Source organism: Nomascus leucogenys, chromosome 18 (genome assembly GCF_006542625.1).
Source record: "Nomascus leucogenys isolate Asia chromosome 18, Asia_NLE_v1, whole genome shotgun sequence".
Taxonomy (NCBI): domain Eukaryota; kingdom Metazoa; phylum Chordata; class Mammalia; order Primates; family Hylobatidae; genus Nomascus; species Nomascus leucogenys.
In genome coordinates this window covers 53,729,635-53,751,513 of record NC_044398.1, presented here as the reverse complement: position 1 = coordinate 53,751,513, position 21,879 = coordinate 53,729,635, and the positions used below count along the sequence as shown (strand labels likewise).

General features: G+C 35.9%; 1 protein-coding gene across 4 annotated transcripts in view; it reads right to left on the bottom strand.

The window, feature by feature from the left end:
* Positions 1–21,879, bottom strand: part of MPP7 (membrane palmitoylated protein 7) — a 268,278-nt gene that overhangs the window by 190,002 nt on the left and 56,397 nt on the right. For all 4 annotated transcript variants that reach the window (XR_004026705.1, XM_030798162.1, XM_030798160.1 and 1 more), the window contains exon 2: positions 10,504–10,671. Coding sequence is in view for 3 of the 4 variants with exons in the window: in XM_030798162.1 (XP_030654022.1) it covers positions 10,504–10,540 (37 nt within the window). In the remaining variant the exon portion in view is untranslated. The remainder of the gene's footprint in view (positions 1–10,503; positions 10,672–21,879) is intronic.

Genomic DNA, 21,879 nt, shown 5'->3' with positions numbered 1-21,879 from the left:
ATCAGCAAAGTATACTTTGGGTGGGAGAACTGTTAGAGGAAAAAAGCAACAAGTTCAAGACCTTGCTTTTCCCCAAGGAAATACATGAATTACCAAGAAGAAAAAAATGTTATCATGAGGTTTTTTTTATATATGAAAGATGAGAACAAAGTAATTTCATGACACTGACGATATCAGTAAAATCCACTTTTGTTTTTTAAAATGGATTCCTTGAGTGGTGAATCTCAGTGATATATCCATTACCTTCAGTAATTTGAATCTATCACTTTAAGGATAAAGGATCATGATTTTCATACCAGAAGTGAGGTTAACGGGATTTCCCTAAGCAAACTGATCTATAGTGCAAACAACTTGAACATGGGCCAAACATTTTTAAAAGAACTAAGCAGCACTTCTTGGCCAGGCACCGTGGCTCACGCCTGTAATCCCAGCACTTTGGGAGGCTGAGGTGGGCGAATCACCTGAGGTCAGGAGTTTGAGACCGGCCTGGCCAACATGGTGAAACCCTGTCTCTACTAAAAATACAAAAATTAACCAGGTGTGGTGGCACACGCCTGTAATCACAGCTACTCAGGAGGCTGAGGCAGAATCGCTTGAACCCAAGAAGCGGAGGTTGCAGTGAGCTGAGATCACACCACTGCACTCCAGCCTGGGTGACAGAGTGAGACTCCATCTCAAAAAAAAAAAGAAAAAAAAAGAAAAGAAAAAGAATTAAGCAGTTGCTTCCTATACAAATAATCATCATCATTGAAATTAAAAACTCAACCCCAGCATGTACAGGAGAGCAGTAAAGCTCAAAAAAGAATTAACCAAACAAGATAGGTGAGAATTACTCAAACGGCTGATGGCTGATGGAAAGACCAAAAAAGACTGAAATATATAAGAGGGTTAAGAAAGATAAGGGATAGCAGAAATGTCTTAGGCATATTTAACTGGCACACTAGAACGATAGGAGAGAGGAAGAATGAAGTACAGGTAACATCTTAAAAGATTAACAGCTGAAATTTTTCCAGAATTCATGAAATACACAGATTTATATGCATTCAAAAAGCCAAATGAATTCTGGATGAGGCATAGAAAATGAAATTCCACCTAGACACAGAATAGTGACAGTGCAGACATCTAAGAAAAAAAGAAAATAATAAAAACAGCCAGAGAAAGAAGGCAGATTACTTCCAAAGACAGACTCTGACAACTGACTTTTAAATAGCCACTTTGAATATATAATTTCATTGCCTCTTGCTTTCAGTGCACTGAGGAAAAAATAATAACTGCTAACCTAGCGTTATGTGCTTGGTAAAAACTACTTCCAAGAACGAGCACAAATAAAAACATTTTCAGCAATAACAGAGACAGTTTGATAGCAGTAGACCTTCAAAATAGGAAATTCTAAACATTTTTACTGTAAGCAGATGGAAAAACCATGGTGGATGAAAATGCTGAGTTGTGAGTTGGAGGTAAACAAAGAAAATGGTAATATGTGAGGAACTCTAAATGAATACTGATAGTATAAAACTGTGACAATGGGCCGGGCGCAGTAGCTCATGCCTGTAATCCCAGCACTTTGGGAGGCCGAGGCGGGTGGATCACGAGGTCAGGAGATCGAGCCCATCTTGGCTAACACGGTGAAACCCCATCTCTACTAAAAATACAAAAAATTAGCCAGGCGTGGTGGCGGGCGCCTGTAGTCCCAGCTACTCAGGAGGCTGAGGCAGGAGAATGGCGTGAACCCGGGAGGCGGAGCTTGCAGTGAGCCGAGATCGTGCACTGCACTCCAGCCGGGGCGACAGAGCGAGACTCCGTCTCAAAAAAAAAACAAAACAAAACAAAACAAAACAAAAAGAACTGTGACAATGATGTCTTCAGGTCTGGGGTTTTTTATTTAAAATAGAGAATGAAAATACATGACACAGTAGCATATAAGTTGGGAACATATGAAGTAGAAGTCTTGTAAGGTCCTTAGCTTGTCCATGGTGGCAATAAAGGTAGAGATTAATGTTGAATTTTTACAATAAAGGATTCAAGTAGTAATTACGAAGGAAACTACCAAAAGAACAGAAAGAGAATGTATAACATCAAGACAGCAGAGAAAAATGAAAATGATAGAAATATTCTAATCAGTCCAAAGAAAATATAAATAATAGAAAAAAAGAAAGAATAGGACAAAGAGAAAGCACAAAATGGGATGGTAGATTTTAAATTTTAAAAGTCAGTCATTATGTTAACTGTACTGAAAATACTCTAGTTAAAAGCAAAGATTTGTACAACCCCAAAAAGCTTCAATTACAAGCAATTCACAAGAGCTCTATCAATGTTAGGAACACAGAAGAGCTGAAAGCAAAAGGACAGAAAAAGATAAACTACTCAGTGCTAACAGAAAAAAAAAGTATATACTTCAACATAAAATTTATTTAAAAGGCTTAATTTACCAACAAAATAACATATTTAAATATACAAAAAAGAAGGCCAGGCACAGTGATTCACGCCTGTAATCCCAGTACTTTGGGAAGCCGAGGCAGGCAGATCACTTGAGTTCAGAAGTTCAAGACCAGCCTGGCCAACATGGTGAAACTCCATCTCTACAAAAAAAAAAATACAAAAAAGTAGCTGGCATGATGGTGCATGCCTGTAGTCCCAGCTACTCCAGAGGCTGAGGCAGGAGAATTGCTTGAACCCGGGAGGCGGAGGTTGCAGTGAGCCAAGATCGTACCACTGCATTCCAGCCTGGGCGACAGAGCGAGACTCCATCTCAAATAAATAAATAAATAAACTAAACAAAAACTGATAGAACTACAAGATAAATCCATAATCGCTGAGGGAGATTTTTAAAAATACTTCTCTTGGTAAGTGAAAGAATAAGCAGCGACAACAAAATATCAATTAGAATACAGAATATTTGAATGACTTAATCAATAAGTTTGGCCTAATAGACACATATAGAAAACTACAGTCAATATTACAGAATATACCTATTGTTAAACATATTCAGAATACTTATTGAAATTAACCATATATCTAGCCATAAAATAAGTCTAAACAAATTTCAAAGGACTAAAATGGTGCAAATTCAGCTTTCTGACCACAAAGCAATTAAGGTTAAAAATCAGTAACAAAAAAAAAAATGAAAAAAACTCTTATGTGAATATTTTTTAAAATTCTAAATAATCAATTACAAAAATTCTAAAGCAAACACTTAATAAAATTAGAAAATATTTTTAAATTATAGCACAAATAAAGCCAATAAAACTTAGTGAGAAATAGTCTTAAATGTGAACATTAGGAAAAGGGAAAGATTAAATATTTATAAACAAAGCATTTCTAGAAATAAGAAAAAGAACAGTAAAAATTAATGAAATAAAAACAAATGTACAATAGAGAAAATAAAGCCATAAGTTTTATATCCAAAAAGACTAATAGAATTGACAAAACTCTTCACAAAATTAAGAGGAGGAAGCGAGTGCAAAAGTTACCAATATCAGGACCAAAAAAAAAAGCATCAATATAGAAACTATAGGTATGAAGTAATAATAATACAAATAATTCTTTCCCAACAAATTTGAAAATTCTGATGAAATGGACAGTCTTGGAAAACTGTAAATCACCAAAATTGACTCAAGAAGAAACAGAAAGCTAGAACATTCTTTTAACCTTTAAAATAAATGAATTAGTTACCAAAAATCTTATCAAAAAAGAAAATTCCCAGGCACAGGTGACCTAACAGGTAAGTTCTACTCAAGTAAAAGTGAATTTCAATCTTTCACAAACTCTTCCACAGAAGAGGAAAGGCTCGTCCCAAGACGCTACACGAGACCAGCATGACTTTGTGAAATTTCGTAAAGAATGAAAAAGCGAAATTACAACTGAACTCACTCATCAACACAGATCTCAAAATTCTAAACAAAATATGAGCAAACCAAATCCAGAAATATATAAAAAGGATAGTAAATTATGACCAAATTGGGTTTATCTCTAGAATGCAAGTTGGTTTAACATTCAAAAATCAATGTAAGGCCAGGCACAATAGCTCACACCTATAATCCCAGCACTTTGGGAGGCCAGTGGTGGGACGATCACTTGAGCCCAGAAGTTTGAGACCAGCCTGGTCAACACAGGAAGACTCACCGAAGTCTCTACAAAATGTAAAAAATTAGCCAGGCATGGTAGCATGCGCCTGTAGTCCCAGCTACTTGAGACACTGAGGCAGGAGGATCCTAGGAGTTTGAGGCTGCAATGAGCTACAATTGCACCACTGCATTCAGCCTGGTTGACAGAGTGAGATCCTGTCTCTTAAAACACACACACACACACACACACACACACACACAATTGATTGGTAATGTAAGATGGATTGCTTTTCTCTTCTTTTAAAGAAAATAGTACACGTGAAGAGGCAAGGAAAGAGTAGACAGCCAAAAATATAGAAGAAAAAGCTTTATGGAGGTGTGTCACGGAGTTAATTTTTTAAAAATTATACTTTTCCCCTGGATTCTGTAATACTTGTTATATTGTAGCCACTTTTGAAAATTTACAATGTGTTTTCATTTTCTTCATTCTAAATAAATATTCACTTTCAAACTAAAAACTGCTTACGGTGTAATTCCATTTATAAAGTTCAACCAGCAAAATTAAACCATATTGCCCATGAATGCTTATACAAATCATAAACTATGTCTTATGTGTAGTGTGAGGTAGGAGTCATTAAGGAGGTTGGGAAGATTGTGACTGAGAAGAGATACACAGGCTGCCTTCAAAGTGTTGGAATTTTTGACCTAGGTGGATGTGGTCACGTGGATATGACCAGGTCACATGGATGCTGGCTTATAACCACTTTTAAAACTCTACTTATAAAGGTTTTTAATGTGCATTTCTGTAACTATATTATATTTCACATTACCTGATGCTTGTAAAAATCATAATGAAATTATAAAACTAAAACTAATATAGGTATTATGCAGGAAAGGAATAATTCCATAAGATTAAAAACTATAAAGATGCTATGGGACTATGCCGAGAATAAAAATAAAATCAACTCTCTAGCTAATAAAAGTTGTTTCCCATGGTTAACAATTCTGATACTGCTATACTGGTACATGTACACTGGGATTGAACAATTAAGTAAATCGATGGTGGATGGTAGTGGCAAGTTTTCCACTGGTGGAGGGGGGAGAGGCTACAATGATCCATTTGCTAAGGATTAGAGCTGAAAGCATCAATGAGAACTCATATTTAGTTTAGTATAGTTACAGATGATTACACATAGAAATGTTCAGATATGTTTATGTGTGTTTACGCATGGGTTAACTTACACACATACATTTCGTTGCTTTGTCAGCTGAAAGAGCCTTAACGAAACAACACTCCGGCCGGGCGCGGTTGCTCACACCTGTAATCCCAGCACTTTGGGAGGCCGAGGCGGGCGGATCACGAGGTCAGGAGATCAAGACCATCCTGGCTAACATGGTGAAACCCTGTCTCTACTAAAAAAAAAAAAATACAAAAAATTAGCCAGGCGTGGTGACGGGCACCTGAAGTCTCAGCTACTCAGGAGGCTGAGGCAGGAGAATGGTATAAACCTGGGAGGCAGAGCTTGCAATGAGCCGAGACAGCACCACTGCACTCCAGCCTGGGCAACAGAGCAAGACTCCGTCTCAAAAAAACAAAAAAAAGAAACAACACTCTAAGGCTGAGTGCAGTGCCTCATGCCTATAATCCCAGCACTTTGGGAGGCTGAGGCAGGAGCATCACTTGACCTCAGGAGTTTGAGACCAGCCTGGGCAACACAGGGTACCCCATCTCTACCAAGAAGAAAAGAATTGGAAAGAAAAAAGAAAGGAAAGGAGAGGGGGAGAGAGAGAGAAGACAGAAGACAGAAGAGAGAGAAGACAGAAGAGAGAGGAGGAGGAGGGAGGAGAGAAAAGAGAAAAGAAACGAAATGAAACGAAACGAAAAAGAAACAACACTCCAGTAGCGATGAGCAAACCTATTGCCCAGATCTTGATTTCTAAGCCCATCCCAACGAAAGGAGCTAGAGCTCCTTAGAGAAATGTCTACTTCTAGGACTGGGGCAGGAAATATACAAGATGAGCCAAGAATATTTGTAGTATCAAAAGTAAGGAAGTGCTAAAAACAAATGAGCCCACATTGATGGGGGTTATCAAAGAAGCCAACTCAAAGAGCTCCCAAGGGCCAAAGCTGGAACAATTTGAGCAACAGAATAAAGTAGTCGTGGCTTTTAACCCAAAGTACAAAATAAGTATCCACGACTCCATACTGATCTGAATGATTGAATAAATTAATAAATGGGAGAAAAAAGACAAAGAATTCCAAATAATTTAGATAGCTCCTTTACCCTAAAGGAGGAGAAACCACACATGCTACTCTAAGTGTGGGCTGCACAGAGAGACTTTTTCCAAAGATTACAGTATGGAAAGGGTGAAAAAAAGAGTAATCTCACAGTGGAGAAACCTGACACACAGTACTTTAGGCAGGTCACCAACATTAATGTCAACAGTTATAAATCGAGTTGACAGAATATACCCTCAGTGTGATATGATGACAATGGCCCTTCACCGCTCTGATCTTACCCCACAAACACATAACCCCAATCTTTTCACAAGAAAAATATCAGACAAATTGCAGGAGAGGGGAATCCTTACAATATACCTAACCAGAACTCCTCAAAACTCTCAAGATTGTCAAAATCAAGGAAAGTCTTTTGGGTTTTGTTGTTTTTTGTTTTGTTTTGTTGTTTTGTTTTTTTGAGACAGGGTCTCACTCCATTGCCCAGGCTGAAGTGCAGTGGTGTGATCACTGCTCACTGCAGCCTGCACCTCCCAGGCTCAGGTGATCCTCCCACCTCAGCCTTCCAGGTAGCTGGAACTATAGGCACATGCCACTATGGCCCAGCTAATTTTTTGTATTTTTAGTAGAGATGTGGTTTCACCAGTTTGCCCAGACTGGTCTCAAACTTCTGGGCTCAAGAGTTCCACCCACCTCAGCCTCTCAAAGTGCTGGGATTAAGGTGTCAGCCACTGTGCCTGATTTCTAAAGTCTTAGAAACCATTATGGCCAAGAGAAACTTAATAAGAGCTGACAACTAAATGTAATATGGTATTACGAATGAGATCCTGGAACAAAAAAAAAAAATGACATAAACGGAAAATGAAGGAAATCTGAATAAAGTGTAGATTTTAATTAATAATAATCATGTATCAATATCATTTCTCCAATTGAAATGAATTTACCATACTAATGTAAGATGCTAATAACAGGGGAAACTAAGGCAAGGCATATTGAAACTCTCTGTACTGTCTTCGTAATTTTTCTATGATTCTAAAATTGCTCTAAAAAATAATCTATTAAAAAAATTAAATATAATCAACAGATCATTACAGCCAAGAAAGAGAACTCAGAACATATATGTAATGCTGGATTATGATAGAGGGGATATTAAAAATATACATGGAAAGGACAGACTATTGAATAAGTGATCTGGGGACTACTTGGTAGACCACATGAAAAAATAAAATCAGGTGAGATTAGACTACTGCCATGCTCCACATACAGATTACAGTTGGATTATAATTTCAAATGTGTAAAAACAAATCTTTAGGATAACTATTAAAAATCTTAGAGAATATCTTCATAATCTTGGGATAGGAAAGGCCTTCTTAAGCAGAAGAAAAGTAGCATGCATCATACAGAAAGGATTGATTTGACTACAAAAAAGTTTTCAACTATTATAGAAGAAATGTTATTATTTAAGGAATAAGAAGGACAAATGACTGACCAGAAGAAATGGTGTTCAACATATAATGGCTCAAAGGATGAATATACAAAATATAAATAAATTCTGCAAGTAAATTAGAAAATGACAAACCAGTACAAAAATGGGGAAGATATATGAAGAGATGAATCACAGAGGAATGACCATTAAACAAATGAAAATACGCTAGCTATCACTAGTAACACACATTTCACACTTAAGATTTTATGTTTTTCCCAACAGATCGGTAAAAATTACAAAGATTGACAATATTTAATATTGCCAAGAATGTAGGGGAAAGCATCTTTAATACACTGACTGTAGATCATTCAGTGGTTTAACCACTCTGGAGGACAATTTGACATCATTAAATGTGTACATCTTCCCTTCCAAAATATTTATAAAATGAGCAAAACCAGGCTTTCATTAACAGCAATATGGTTCACTAAACAGCAATATGATAGAAAAGTATACATTAGTTTAAGAGAAAGAGATAAATACACAGATGTATACAGAGATATAGATAAACATGCGTAAACACAAACGCTTTTCTATATTTAACACGGAAATATCTCTCCAAGAATACAGCTTGGTGTAGAAAAAAAGCTGAAGAATAATAAATAGGGCATAAGAAAATCTGTGATTAAAAAGAAAAGGAAAAGAGACTCAAAAACAATGTATTAATGACATATATATGCAAGTATTGAATGCACAGGAAACTCTTACAGGTTACTTATCAAACGGAGAAAAAAATGAGATTGGGGAAAGGGCATGTTTTTATGTATTACTTGTATAATTACCTTTTTTCTTAGTGAAATAAGCAAGAAGGGAAGGAAGAAGTGGTAAAAGTTTTACACGGAACGTATTTTCCCAAATGAGCAATCCATGCATCTAGGCTGCTGTGAGTCGGATGCCTTGCTCCTGTGGCATGAGGGTCTGACTTTAACTCTGTTCCCCTGGAAACCTGATAATGGGACGACATCAGCGAAACTGCTAAGCAACGCTGCTTATGGGAAAAATGACCCCTGACTGGCCAGTTGCAAACATCTGATGCATACGCCGTACTTTGCGGCTTCTGTAAATGCAGAGACTCTTGTCTTCTGTGCTTCGCTCAAACCTTGTGGGGACATAAGATCAAAAAACATCATAAAGCAAGGTGTCATTCAGATCGGCACTTTAGATTTGCACTGAGCGAGCTGGCTGTGTGTGGAAAAGCTCTTTTTAAATTCTTAATAGCCTATGCTATTTTTCATGACTGACACCTAAACTGCCTTATAAACTATAAATACTCCATTTTAATCCTCCTTCAAGTTATATGTAAGCAACAATATTTTGCATTAAATTAAACTAAGGCATTTCGGGTGAACAGCAAGGTTTAAAACATATTCATTACACAACTGTAGTAAATTTATGGTTCACATAAATTTTATCCATAATTTCCCAAAGCACTATGGAAAGTTAAATCATTCATTTTTATAAAGTAGAACACAATGTGGGACTATATAAAACCTAAAAAGAAGAAAAAAAATTTCCAAAGGGTCTGGCTTCCAAGTTAAGGTCTTGAGAAAGAAAAGCTTTACGTAATTTAACAATCAAAACTTCTTCCTGACAAAAACGAATCCTCAATGTAAATCACAGTGGAAAAAAATCATTTTTGATGGATAAAGATGAGACAAAACTTGCCAAAATATAACTATGGATATGCTTGAAATAGCAAAGAATTACATTCGCAAATAGTGCAAATGAAAATGCCAGTGTAACATAATACGAGATAAAACTGAATTTATGTTTCGGCATTTTTGAGATTATAGCACCAGTCATTGTAATTGTCCAGTCTGAGACAGCCACCTCGGCTGGTTTGAGAGCTATATCAACCAAATTCAGGATGGCCCATATAAAACAGAGAACATTCCTTTTCGTCACACTATGTTACCACTTCTTTCAAGGGGCTTTAAAAACGCATGACATAGGCCCCCAACCCCATTTACATTTTGTTTTAGTAGTTCTTAGAGGCATCCAGGATTCTACACTTTGAAAAAGTGCTGATTCTGGTCCAGAATAGGACCTCAAAGAGGCATCTACCACCATACCTCTACTTCCTGAATCAGATCAGAAGGGGAGGATTTTATGTACACATGTGTGTGTGTGAGTTTTTTTTCCTTTCTTAGAAATACCTATTCTAGGTATCTCAAAGTCTTATAACTGATAATAACATGAAATATGTTTGTTAGTTTTAATTGAATCCCTAAATGGTATATATCAATTTCAGGATAGTTTTACCTCTGGTGACAGAGAGAAAACAGAGAATTGAGGTAAGGATAATGTTTTATTTCTTAAAGAGAAAAAAAAGAGAAAAATCTGAATCAAGTGTGGCAAACAGTTCCTACCTGTTATACATCTGAGTGAAGGATAATATGGGTATCACAGTATTTGCCATACTTTTCTATAAGTTTCAAATACTTAATTTTTTAAATTAAATGCACAGAATTATTCTAAAAGCAAGACAGTATGAGAACATCAGCACACGCCATCACTACCTGCAGAAAGAGGCAATGAGTCCATGTCCTCCAGTAACTTTTACCTAGGAGGGCATCCCTGAGTTGATCTTATGTCCCTAGTGTTGGTGACAGAAAAACAAGCATGATCTGCCTGCATTTGCTTAAAGCAATGCTGTATTTCACTGTGAACAAGATTTAAGCAAAGATGGAATGAAAACTGCCCCTCTTGGGGTCACATACCGGTGTCACTCCCAGATCCCGTTGACAAAGCTGGCATGATGCAAGGTGTAGGAACAGGTCAGCCCACCGCTCTCCAGACACCCTGCCTTCAGACAGCCACAGGGAATTCCAATTCAACAGCCTGCAGCCACGTTGTCTACCAAGATCTGTCTATTTTGTAAGCCGTTTCTAGAAAGGAAAGAAACATTTGTATTTTTTAAAAAGGGACCATCACCAAATCACAACATTCTGTAACTAATTCAAAATTCTCATCCCAATCACTATCGGAGAGATCACAACTCTTCAGAATTTTTTCTACAGACCACATGCAAATACAAACTGTGAGAGTTTCTGATCTTGACGAGCAACTTCGAATTGAAAACATGAATGTTCTGCAGGCGTGTGTTGAGGATTCCTTAAAGATTTTTACATTTGGGTTGTGGAACACTGATTGGATATATGGATAATTTTAAGAAGCTTCTGTAAGTCAATGTCATTCTCAACTTCCTTCCCTGTGTTACAATAATTCTCAGCTACATTTCTAAATGTAGAACAGAGACTATATAAATTGTCAGCAACTTATTTTTTTTTTTGATACGGAGTCTCACTCTGTCACCCAGGCTGGAGTGCAGTGGTGCAATCTGGGCTCACTGCAACCTCCGCCTCCTATGTTCAAGCAATTCTTCCTGCCCTAGGCTCCTGAGGAGCTGGGACTACAGGGGCCCACCACCAAGCCTGGATAATTTTTTTTTTTTTAATAGATACCAGGGTTTCACCATGTTGGCCAGTCTGGTCTTGAACTCCTGACCTCAGGTCATATGCCCGCCTTGGCCTCTCAAAGTGCTGGGATTACAGGTGTGAGTCACCACGACCAGCCTAATTGTATTTTTTTAAATAGCTCATCCTAATATGACAAATGTATGTTTCTCTAACTGACGTCTGCAACTAACTTTGAAGGAATATTTACTAGAATGGAAGCAAGATGTTATTATAGATTTACAGAAGTGTTAGTAATCCAAAGTAAATCTAACAATCCAAGCCAGCATACATAAGTAAGTTCTTTTAGTAAAAACTGACCTTTGTTTTATCTGGAACAATATTAACTTTTTTTTCAATAACTATCTTAACTAATGTTTATCCTCAAATAAACAGTAAAGGCAGTATAGCATAGTAGCTAAGAACAAGGGAATCTAGAGTTTGACCTAAACTTTAATGCTGCTAGTTCTGTGATCTTCAACAAGGTATTTCATTTTCTTAAGCCTTAACTTCCTTATATGCAAATACAGACAATAATAAATTAGAACTATTTGGTAATTAAATATACCCAGACATATAATGCAGTGTCTGACACATGGTAAATAAACAAGAAACAATGGTTGTTAGGGTTTTTTTTTTAATTCAGGTAATTAGATTATAAAATGAAAACATAAAAGAAAGTAGCAAGATTAAACTTTACATTGACCTAACACCTAGAGGGAGGCCATCTGGTTTAAATTTTGATCACCCCTGGCTAATAACGGAAAAAGTACTCCATTTACATTTTTGTAGAAATCAGAAGAACCACACAATGTGTTTTAAGTTCATTTTTAATGCACTTTCCTCAATTCTCTATAAAGCAAATTCAGTAATTTAGAAGCATATTTTAAACATATATTCACAACAACAAGAAAACATTGGAAACACTGGAAAAACTGGTTCACATCAATTCTTAAAGCCTTTAAGTTAGGCCAGGCGCGGTGGCTCACGCTTGTAATCCCAGCACTTTGGGAGGCCAAGGCGGGTGGATCACGAGGTCAGGAGATCGAGACCACGGTGAAACCCCGTCTCTACTAAAAATACAAAAAAAAATTAGCCGGGCGTGGTGGCGGGCGCCTGTAGTCCCAGCTACTCGGAGAGGCTGAGGCAGGAGAATGGCGTGAACCCAGGAGGCGGAGCTTGCAGTGAGCCGAGATCACGCCACTGCACTCCAGCCTGGGCGACAGAGCAAGACTCCGTCTCAAAAAAAAAAAAAAAAAGCCTTTAAGTTGCTGATTCAAATTGCAGAATAAAGAGAAATGAACTTGCCAAATTTTACTTTAAAAAATCCAAACTGTAAGATTCTATTAAAGCCTTCTAAATTTGCTTTTTAATTGTTAAAGCGAAAATGAGTATTAAAAACTTCACCATCAAATGGATTATTTTAGATCAGACTATCTGTTGCAATACCTTGAATTTTGCTTTATGTTATTCCAAAGGCTGACATAGTTAAAACATGCATACAAATCCATACAGAAAAGAGTGCTAATTTAAAATATGAGAATTGTTATTTGAAATGCCAAATGAAAATACAGCTGACTAAACTAAAAATTAAAAATGTGAGGCAAGATTTCACTAATGCACATGTATGGAGCTGTTTTCTCTAATAATTTTGAAAGCAACTTTGCTTTGCCTTCATAAATTATTCTAAAAATCAGTATGAAGATTCAACTACAGGAAAATGTTCCTTATATAAAGCAAAGCTAGAAATGAAGTAATTCAAAGTCAAAAAAAGACTGTATAATTTAAAGAACACAGTCAATCAGTAGACTTTTGTTTTGCTAATAGAAAAAAATGAAAATCAATTAAAATTTCTAAAATGTCTGCAGACACATTTGAACCATTAGGCCAATATATATGTATGTATGTTTGTGAGTAGGTATTTATTACATGTATGTGTATATATATATAATTTAAGTTCTTTATGTCATGAGAAAAGCCTAAATTTATATGGTATAGATTGCACATATGCTATACCATCTATACCATGCAACCTACCACTTTCTTCACAGCTTAAAGAATTTACAATGTTTCACGTTTATAAACCATACACACCATATAATAAGACAACATATGCTTATATCAATTAGAATTTCATACAATTTGAAACATTCACATTCCATTAATACTAAAGACCTTACATTCCAAATCAAAATATCCTTTTGAGCTGATATTGCTGCTGTTCATCTATGCCATATATGAAAAGCCCTCACATTTCTTGCTTTTTATTTCATAATGAACACTCAAGGCTAAATTTTCCCAAAGCTGTATTATTTACTACAAAGCAATTATCTTTTAAGTATATATACTACAAAGTAATCACCTTCTCAGACCATATACAAGTATATGAATTTTAAAAATAGTTTGACAGAATCCTAACCAGTAATACTTTGTATTTTGTGGAATGAAGCAAAGTTGCTAGGTTTAACTTTCAAACTGAGTTAAACTTTTGTAGTAATGATGTTATTTTCTTTGGCAAAATTCATTGAAAATGCTTTGGAATTTGTCGGAACGCAGCCATAATTATTACTGACCGTTGTATGGAATCAATTTACTACAACACAAAAATACCAGCTGTTACAGTATGTCCTAAGAGGGATTACCGAATATTCTTAAATTGAAGTTCAATCCATCTTTCCATAAAAAAGAGAAGGACCCGAAAGCCAGGAACATAACAGCAGTATCAAGTGCACCTGAAGCATTTACAATACCCAATAGAACGATTACAACCCTCCTTTAAAAGGGCTTATTTTTGAAATTTCATTATTCCAGTTGTACCTTGCTTCTATATATCACACTGTATCAGGTTCCTCTGGCACTGATCATGTGGAAACAGTGAACTATGTGAAGGTCTATGAGCTTACAACGTTCAATGTCTACCCGCCCTGGGTAACTCTTAATGCTCCCGTGGCACTCATGACATCTACTGGTCAACCACAGAAGTGCAAATGTTTAAAACTTGTTTTCAGTAAATAATTAACTTAATTCCATAGTCTGCAACATTTATTAATGTGAACATATACACACACACACACAGTTAACATATATCAACAAGAAACCAAGTAGTTTTCAAATACATTTCCTCTATATTTGGGTAAGTGTTCAAGAATATGAAAACTTGTAATTAACTGTTATCATAAACTACTTTAATAATTATGTTAGCAATCTATCATTTCAGAAGAATAAGTGTGCTCAGAAATCCAACTGTAGATTATTTCACCAGACACGCATACTCAAAAGTTACATTTTCAAAACCTAATAGAGCAATAAAATAACACAAACAAGAGTAAACTTTTTAAAAATAAATCTATCACAGATTTTTGTAAAAGCTCAATCTGAAAGACTCATTAGTTCTATTAGCCAGTGCAAGAAGCAGACTTATATCTGTTGACATTATTTGGACCCTCATAAATTATAATTGTAAGAATAAAAGGAGGCAACATACACTAAGTGGCAGACATCTGCTTATATAAAATGGTACTTGTACCTTTTATACCAGCCATGCTCAAAGCGTGGTCCACAGACCCCTAGTGGGCTCCAGGACCCTTTCAGAGGGGTCCATGAGGTCAAACTATTTTCATAAAATTACTGAAGAAAGTACTGAGATGTTATTTGTCTTTTGCACTGTACCAGCATTTGCACCAATGGTGAAAAGCAATGTTCATGGTTGGTAAAACCACTGGCACCTGAGCATGAGTCAAGATAATGGCACCAAATTGAAACTATTCAACATTGTATTCTTTACTGCCAAGGATGCTCAGAGGAGGAGGAGGAAAAGGAAGAAAATCAGGAAGAGGAGGAGGGGAGAGGGAAGGTTCACTATAGAATATCCTTAATGAAGCAGTAAAAATTAATATTAATTGACTCTTGAGTACTCTTCTTTATAACATCCTGTGTGAATAATGGGAAGCACACATAAAGTAACTGCTGCTATAAACAAAGGAAATACTGTCTCAAAAAAACACTTGTGCAATGATTTGAGTTGTGAACTATACTGGCTGCTTTGATCATGGAACTTTTTTTTTTTTAACTTAAAAGAAAAACTGAAGACAAACTATGGTTATTCAAGCTTCGGTATTTGGCAAACATTTTCTTGAAGATAAATAGAGTCCATACTTTCAAGGGAAACCAAAAAAAATATGTGTTGCTCATGATAAAAATGAGCTTCCAAGCAAAAATCAGAATTTTAAAAACTTGCATCCACTAGAGGCTCATTTTGCATGGTGCTATGTTAACTGAAATACACACATGGTGGAACCAAGTTCCCACTTTGCACTGGTTCTATCAGCTTCCCAATGCCCAAGGGCTTTGCTGAGAAGACCCATCGTGGTATTAACATATGTGATTTTTTTGGCATTTTGTATCAACATTGGGAAGATCTGCATGATTCAGTGAACCAATATTTTCCCATTTTCTACTAACATTATTAGAAAATCATGCATGAACGACATCCATTAAAAGCCCAAGATTGATCAATGGATTTAAAGTTCCAATACAATAACTTTATTTCTATACTTTCAGATTTTACACTGAAACTTATCTTTAAGAAACTGCCATATATCTTTGGTGTAACAGCAAATATCCACAGTTAACTGAATAGGCTATTAAATTACTCCTCCCTTTTCCAACTACAGATCTCTGTTAAGTTCAGTTTTTCTTCATATCCTTCAACCAGAACATACAGCAACAAAATGAAAGTAGACACAGATACGAAAATATAACGGGCTCCTGTTGAGCCAGGAATTAAATAAATTTGCAATTCACTCATGTTTTTGTTTTGAGGGTAAAATTATTTTTCATAAAAATGTTATTTGTGTTAACATGAAGCAAATTCAATAGTTATTTTTAAATTAATTAAACCAATATAACCCACATAATCAAAACTCTTTAGAGCCTTCAATAATTTTTAAGAGTATAGATCTGAGGCCCAAAAATGTTGAGAATTGCTTCTCTAATGCCAAGGTTTGGCAAACATTCTCTGTAAAGGGCCAGACAGTAAACATTTTAGGCTTTGTGGTCCATATGGTCTCAACCTAAACAATAGGTACATGAGTATGACTGTGTTCCCATAAAACTTGATTTCCAGAAATGAAGGAGGGCCAAGTTTGCTGACCACTATTTTATATCCTTGCATCCTATCTGCTAGTGGCTTAAGGATCTAGAAGTAGCATGCTTTCTAGTAACATTTTTACTGGTCATTATTTATATAATCAAAAAAAAGAAAGTTAAAAAAATCTATTTTGTTTTGTTGTGCAAAACTGTGAAAATGTATAAAGATTCAGTTCTTAATCATAAACAAAATTGCATTTCAGTTTTGGCTATCCCAAGTATCTCAGACTCGTCGCTATACATAAAGAATTTAAAAACAGACTTACAACTGGCCAAGTATTAGGATGTTGTATGTAAGAAAAGATGCTTTATACAACCAAAAACAAAAATTCCTAGTTTTCAAGAAAAAAAGATTATGAAGGATCAAAATGTCTCACATTTTACAAATCCAATGGGGTTCAATGATTATATTAATATAAAACCAACACATGTCCTTTCCACACATGGAAATGGAAATGCTGAAGCAATAGAAAAGAAGAATCCCACTAAAAGAATCCTATAAACCTTTAAAGACTTCAGAAAGGAAACAAGAGAACATGCTGCTTTATAATCCCCAGGTGAAGAGACCCAGGCTTTAAGGCTGCTAGGAAAGTCTGCCGGGAACCCTGGTCCATTTGCCAGGAAGGAGCATTAACCACGAGACCCTTAGGGACTCATCTAGTGAGGGCTCTTGGGAAGGCACACAACCGCCCCTTCTCTGGAAGCACAGGTATAATGAATGAACTAGCACTTGCAGGCAATGACCTCATTCCAGACTACCCGAACTATCTACAACAATGAGTGCACCATGACCCCATTTTCCCTTTTTACTCTCCTTAAGCAAAAATGGCAGCATTTATAGTGTTGGCACATCCTCCACACCTCTCCTCTGGGGTGCTTCTCTGATGATGGCTGCCTTTTCATTGCGTTTATATTCTACCACTTACTGCTAAAAAGTCTTGGCTAAATCTTCAAGATTACACCACTGACCATCAATGACCCACTATTTTTGCTCTGTATCTCTTTCCTCTAATTGTTGGGGGCAGAGAAGAGTGATACAACTTCTTGATTACGTTTTCTTTGACTAATTCTCAATTCCAGATTCATCTCAGCATTCCACTGGCATTCCCTTAAGTCCTCTCTACCACAGAAACCAGTCCTTTTTGTAATTAACATACATCAATATAATTCTACATTTTTTTGTTCAATCAATGTCCCCCACTAGATTCCTTGAGAATGGAATCCATATCATCGTATGTCCCGAAAAACTGAATAATGATCCGCTCTCTTTCCCTTCCAAGTCAGAGTCACCTCATCATTTTACCTATGGGGAGATAGCACAGCCTAACAATGAGAGTACAGATTTTGAAATCAGACAGACCTAAGATCACACCCAAGCCCTGCCTTACTGACTCCATGATCCTGGCCAAGCTACTTAATGAAATGACATTAAATGAAATAACAAAAGTAAAACATCTAACCCATATATATAGCAGCCAATCAACAGATGGCCGCTTTTATCACTTTTTTTTTTTTTGAGACAGAGTTTCGCTCTTGTTGCCCAGGCTGGAGTACAGTGGTGTGATCTCAGCTCACAGCAACCTGTCAGGAAAGGGATGCATGAACAAAATAACAACAGAATCAGAGAAACAGAAACTATTAAAAGTTTCTATTTCTAAAAACTCTGGAGCTCACAAATACAATAATGGAATGGAAAAATTCACAAGAGGAGCTCAACAGCAGGTTTGATCAAGCAGAAAAAAAATCAGTGAACTTGAGTATAGATCGTACGACACTATCAAGTCAGAAGAGCAAAAGCAAAAAAAGAATGAAGAAAAGGGAAGAACCTAATGGGACACCATCAAGCAGATGAATATACGCACCATGGGAGTCTGAGAAGAACAGAGAAAGGGACATGGCTGAAAATTTCCCAAATGTGAGGGGAGAAATGGACATAAAAATTCAAGAAGCTTAACAAGCTCTGAATTGGATAAATCCAAAGATACTCATGCTAAGACATATTATAATTAAACTGTCAAAAGTCACAGAGAGAATCCTGAAAGCAGCAAGAGAAAAGTGACTCATGATGTACAAGGGAGCATCCACAGAGGATCAGTGAATTTCTCAGCAGAAACTTTGCAGGTTCAAGTAAGATGATATATTCAAAGTGGTGAAAGAAAAACATCTGCCAAACAAGAAGACTACATCTGACAAAACTGTCCCACAAAATGAAAAACAAATTAATCCCTTCCCAAATAAACAAAAGCTGAGGGAGTTTGTTGCCACTATACCTGTATTACACATACTAAAGGGAGTCCTTCAAGTCTAAATGAAAGAACACTAGACAACAACATGAAACCACATGAAAATATAAAGCTCTTTGGTAAAGCTGAATATATGAACAAATATAAGATACAATAATATTGTAATGATGCATACATCACTTATCATTCTTTTATAAATTTTCAGGCTTGGCAACAAAGCAAGACTCCATCTATACAAAAAAAATTTGTTTTAATTAGCTGGATGTGGTGACATGCATCTGTAGTCCCAGCTGCTCAAGAGGCTAAGGTACGAGGATTGTTTGAACCCAGGAGACCGAGGCTGCAGGGAGCTATGAGCACACCACTGCACTCCAGCCTGGGTGACAAAGTGAAACCTGATCTAAAAAAAAAATTTATACACACACACAAACATACATAAATTATATTAAAATATATAATAAAATAAATAACATATACATGTAATTTACATACATATAAATTGTATATATGTTAACAGACAAAAGCATAAAAGTAACTATAAATCTATGTTAATGATTTATAGTAACATAACACGATATAAAAAGATGTGATCTGTGATATCAATAACATATACGGGGGCACAGAATTATAAAAAGCAGAGTCTTTATATGGCTGAAATTAAATTGCTATTAGATGAAAAGATTATTATAACTTTAAGATGATATGTGCAATTCTCATGGTGACCACAAAGAAAATACCTACAGAACATACATGAAAGGTAATGAGAAGAGAATCAAAGAATGTCCATACAAAAAAAATCTATAAAACACAAAGGAAGGCAGTATGAAAGATTCTCAACATCGCTAATCATTACAAAAATGCAAATCAAAACTACGAGATATTACCTCATACATATTAGGATGAATACTATCAAAAAAACAGAAAATAACAAGTGTTGGCAAGGATGTGGAGAAATTGGAACCCTTGGCACAGTTGATGGGAATGTAAATGTAAATTTCTGTAGTGTGACCACTCCGGAAAATAGTATGAAGGTTCCTCAAAATATTAAAAATAGAGTTACCATATAACCCCGAAATCTCACTTCTGGGTATATATCCAACAAAATTGAAAGTGGGAACTCAAAGAGATATTTGCATATCTACATCACTACAGCATTGTTCATAATAGCCAAGGGGTGGAAACAAATCTAACATCTATTGACAGATGAATGGACAAACCAAATGTAGTATATACATTCAACAGAAAATTATTCAGCCTTAAAAAAGAAGGAAATAAGCCAGTTACCAAAAATCAAATACTATATGGTTCCATTTATAAGCAGTATCTAAAATGGCCAAACTAACAGAAACAGAAAGCAGAATTGAGAGTTGCCAGGGGCTGCAGGGAGAGGAAAGTGGTTGTTGTTTAATAGACATAGAGTTTTTGTTTGTAAACGAAAAACTTCTGAAGATCCATTGCATAACACTGTGAATATACTCAACACTACTAAACTGTACACTAAGAAATGTTAAGACAGTAAATTTTATGTTATTTTTTTACCACAATTTTTTAAAAATGAGTGTAAGACTTTGAAGATAGTCTAAGGAAGAAATGAAGTAACTGTAAACTAATAGTAGCCACAAAAGTTGCCCAAAAATCTAGTAAGTAGCTCTCAGACATGGGTAAGCTTAATCCTAAAAACAAACAAACTGATTTAAGCAGCAGTTGCAAATACAAGTCTGCCTATTTATAGTATACGATGGAAAGCAGTCCTGCAGATCAAGTCTGAAACACATAAATCATTGTTGTATTTAAACTCACAAACACTATCAGAGGGGAGGGACTGATACCAAGTGATTATGCTATATATTTGGTGTATAATAAATGGTTTCAAACACCATTACCAATTATGAATGACAACTCAATTGTTATATCAAAGTATACAATGTAGGGAACTTGACCACATTATTTTAGAGAACTTTCTAAATATGGCTAGACAATGATGCTACTCAATATATCTGCAACTCCTCCCTTCCACATACAGAGGAGAACTGTGTCCCCAGCCCCTAGAAGTTAGGTGAGGTTTTGTGGCTTGCCTTAGCCAGTAACATGAAAGTGACAGGTTATTACTGCTAGAAAGACAAATTTAAGAGCAAGCATGGGATTCTACATTGTATTAGTCTGTTTTCATAAAGAACTGCCCAAGCCTAGGTAATTTATTAATATAAAGAAAAGAGGTTAAATTGACTCACAGTTCCACATGGCTGGGGAGGCCTCAGGAAACTTACAATCATAGCAGAAGGTGAAAGGGAAGCAAGGCACGTCTTACATGGTGGCAGGCGAGACAAACAGAGGATAGGGGAAACTGCCAAACACTTTTAAAGCATCAGATCTGGTAAGAACTCACTATCACAAAAAGAGGATGGTGGAAACCACCACTATGATCCAATTACCTCCTACCAGATCCCTCCCTTGACACATGGAGATTACAATTTGGATTACAATTCAAGATGAGATTTGGGTAGGGACACAGAATTGAATCATATCATACATCTTCTCCTTCCCAAGTTGTCTAATGTTTCCCATAATGACAAGTCCATCAGCTCAAGTCCCTGACAGAGCATAGTACCCCACCAACATGTGATGGATATACAGCAGCAGCAAGAAATAAATGTGTTGTTGGGGTTATTTGCTACTGAAACACGACGTAGCCCATTATGACTGATATACTGCTCATTTACAAATATCAACAGTATGATTTTAAAATAACATAAATCATTCACTCTATTTACATTGTTATTTCTTGAGTGCTAATTAATATTAAGTGGTTCAACACAATAGTTCCTAAAAATGTGGGCTACTAGAAACATCCGTAATAAATCTGGACATTCACAAAGATGATTTCATGTGTTTACTGACAACAGACTCATGTAAATTGTCTAGTTTTGTCGGTTTCCTAGGCCCTATATCAGAGCTATCAAAAAATACACTTTCTAAAAATTGATTCGTTTGTAAATCATTATGTCATAATACTAAAGTTAATTGTATGCATTTTCAAATTAAGGACAGCACTAAAAAGTTAAACTAAATGTAACATACAATGGTTGCAATCATGTATATTTATGTATGTATGTTTTGAAGCTATCTTAAATAGACAGTGATAAAAGGAAATATATAATCCAAAAGCATTGATTATATATAACACAAACAACTTTATATTAAGTTAGGTTTTTCTCCAGGGTGGTCTATCTTTATACTCCTAAAGGAAATC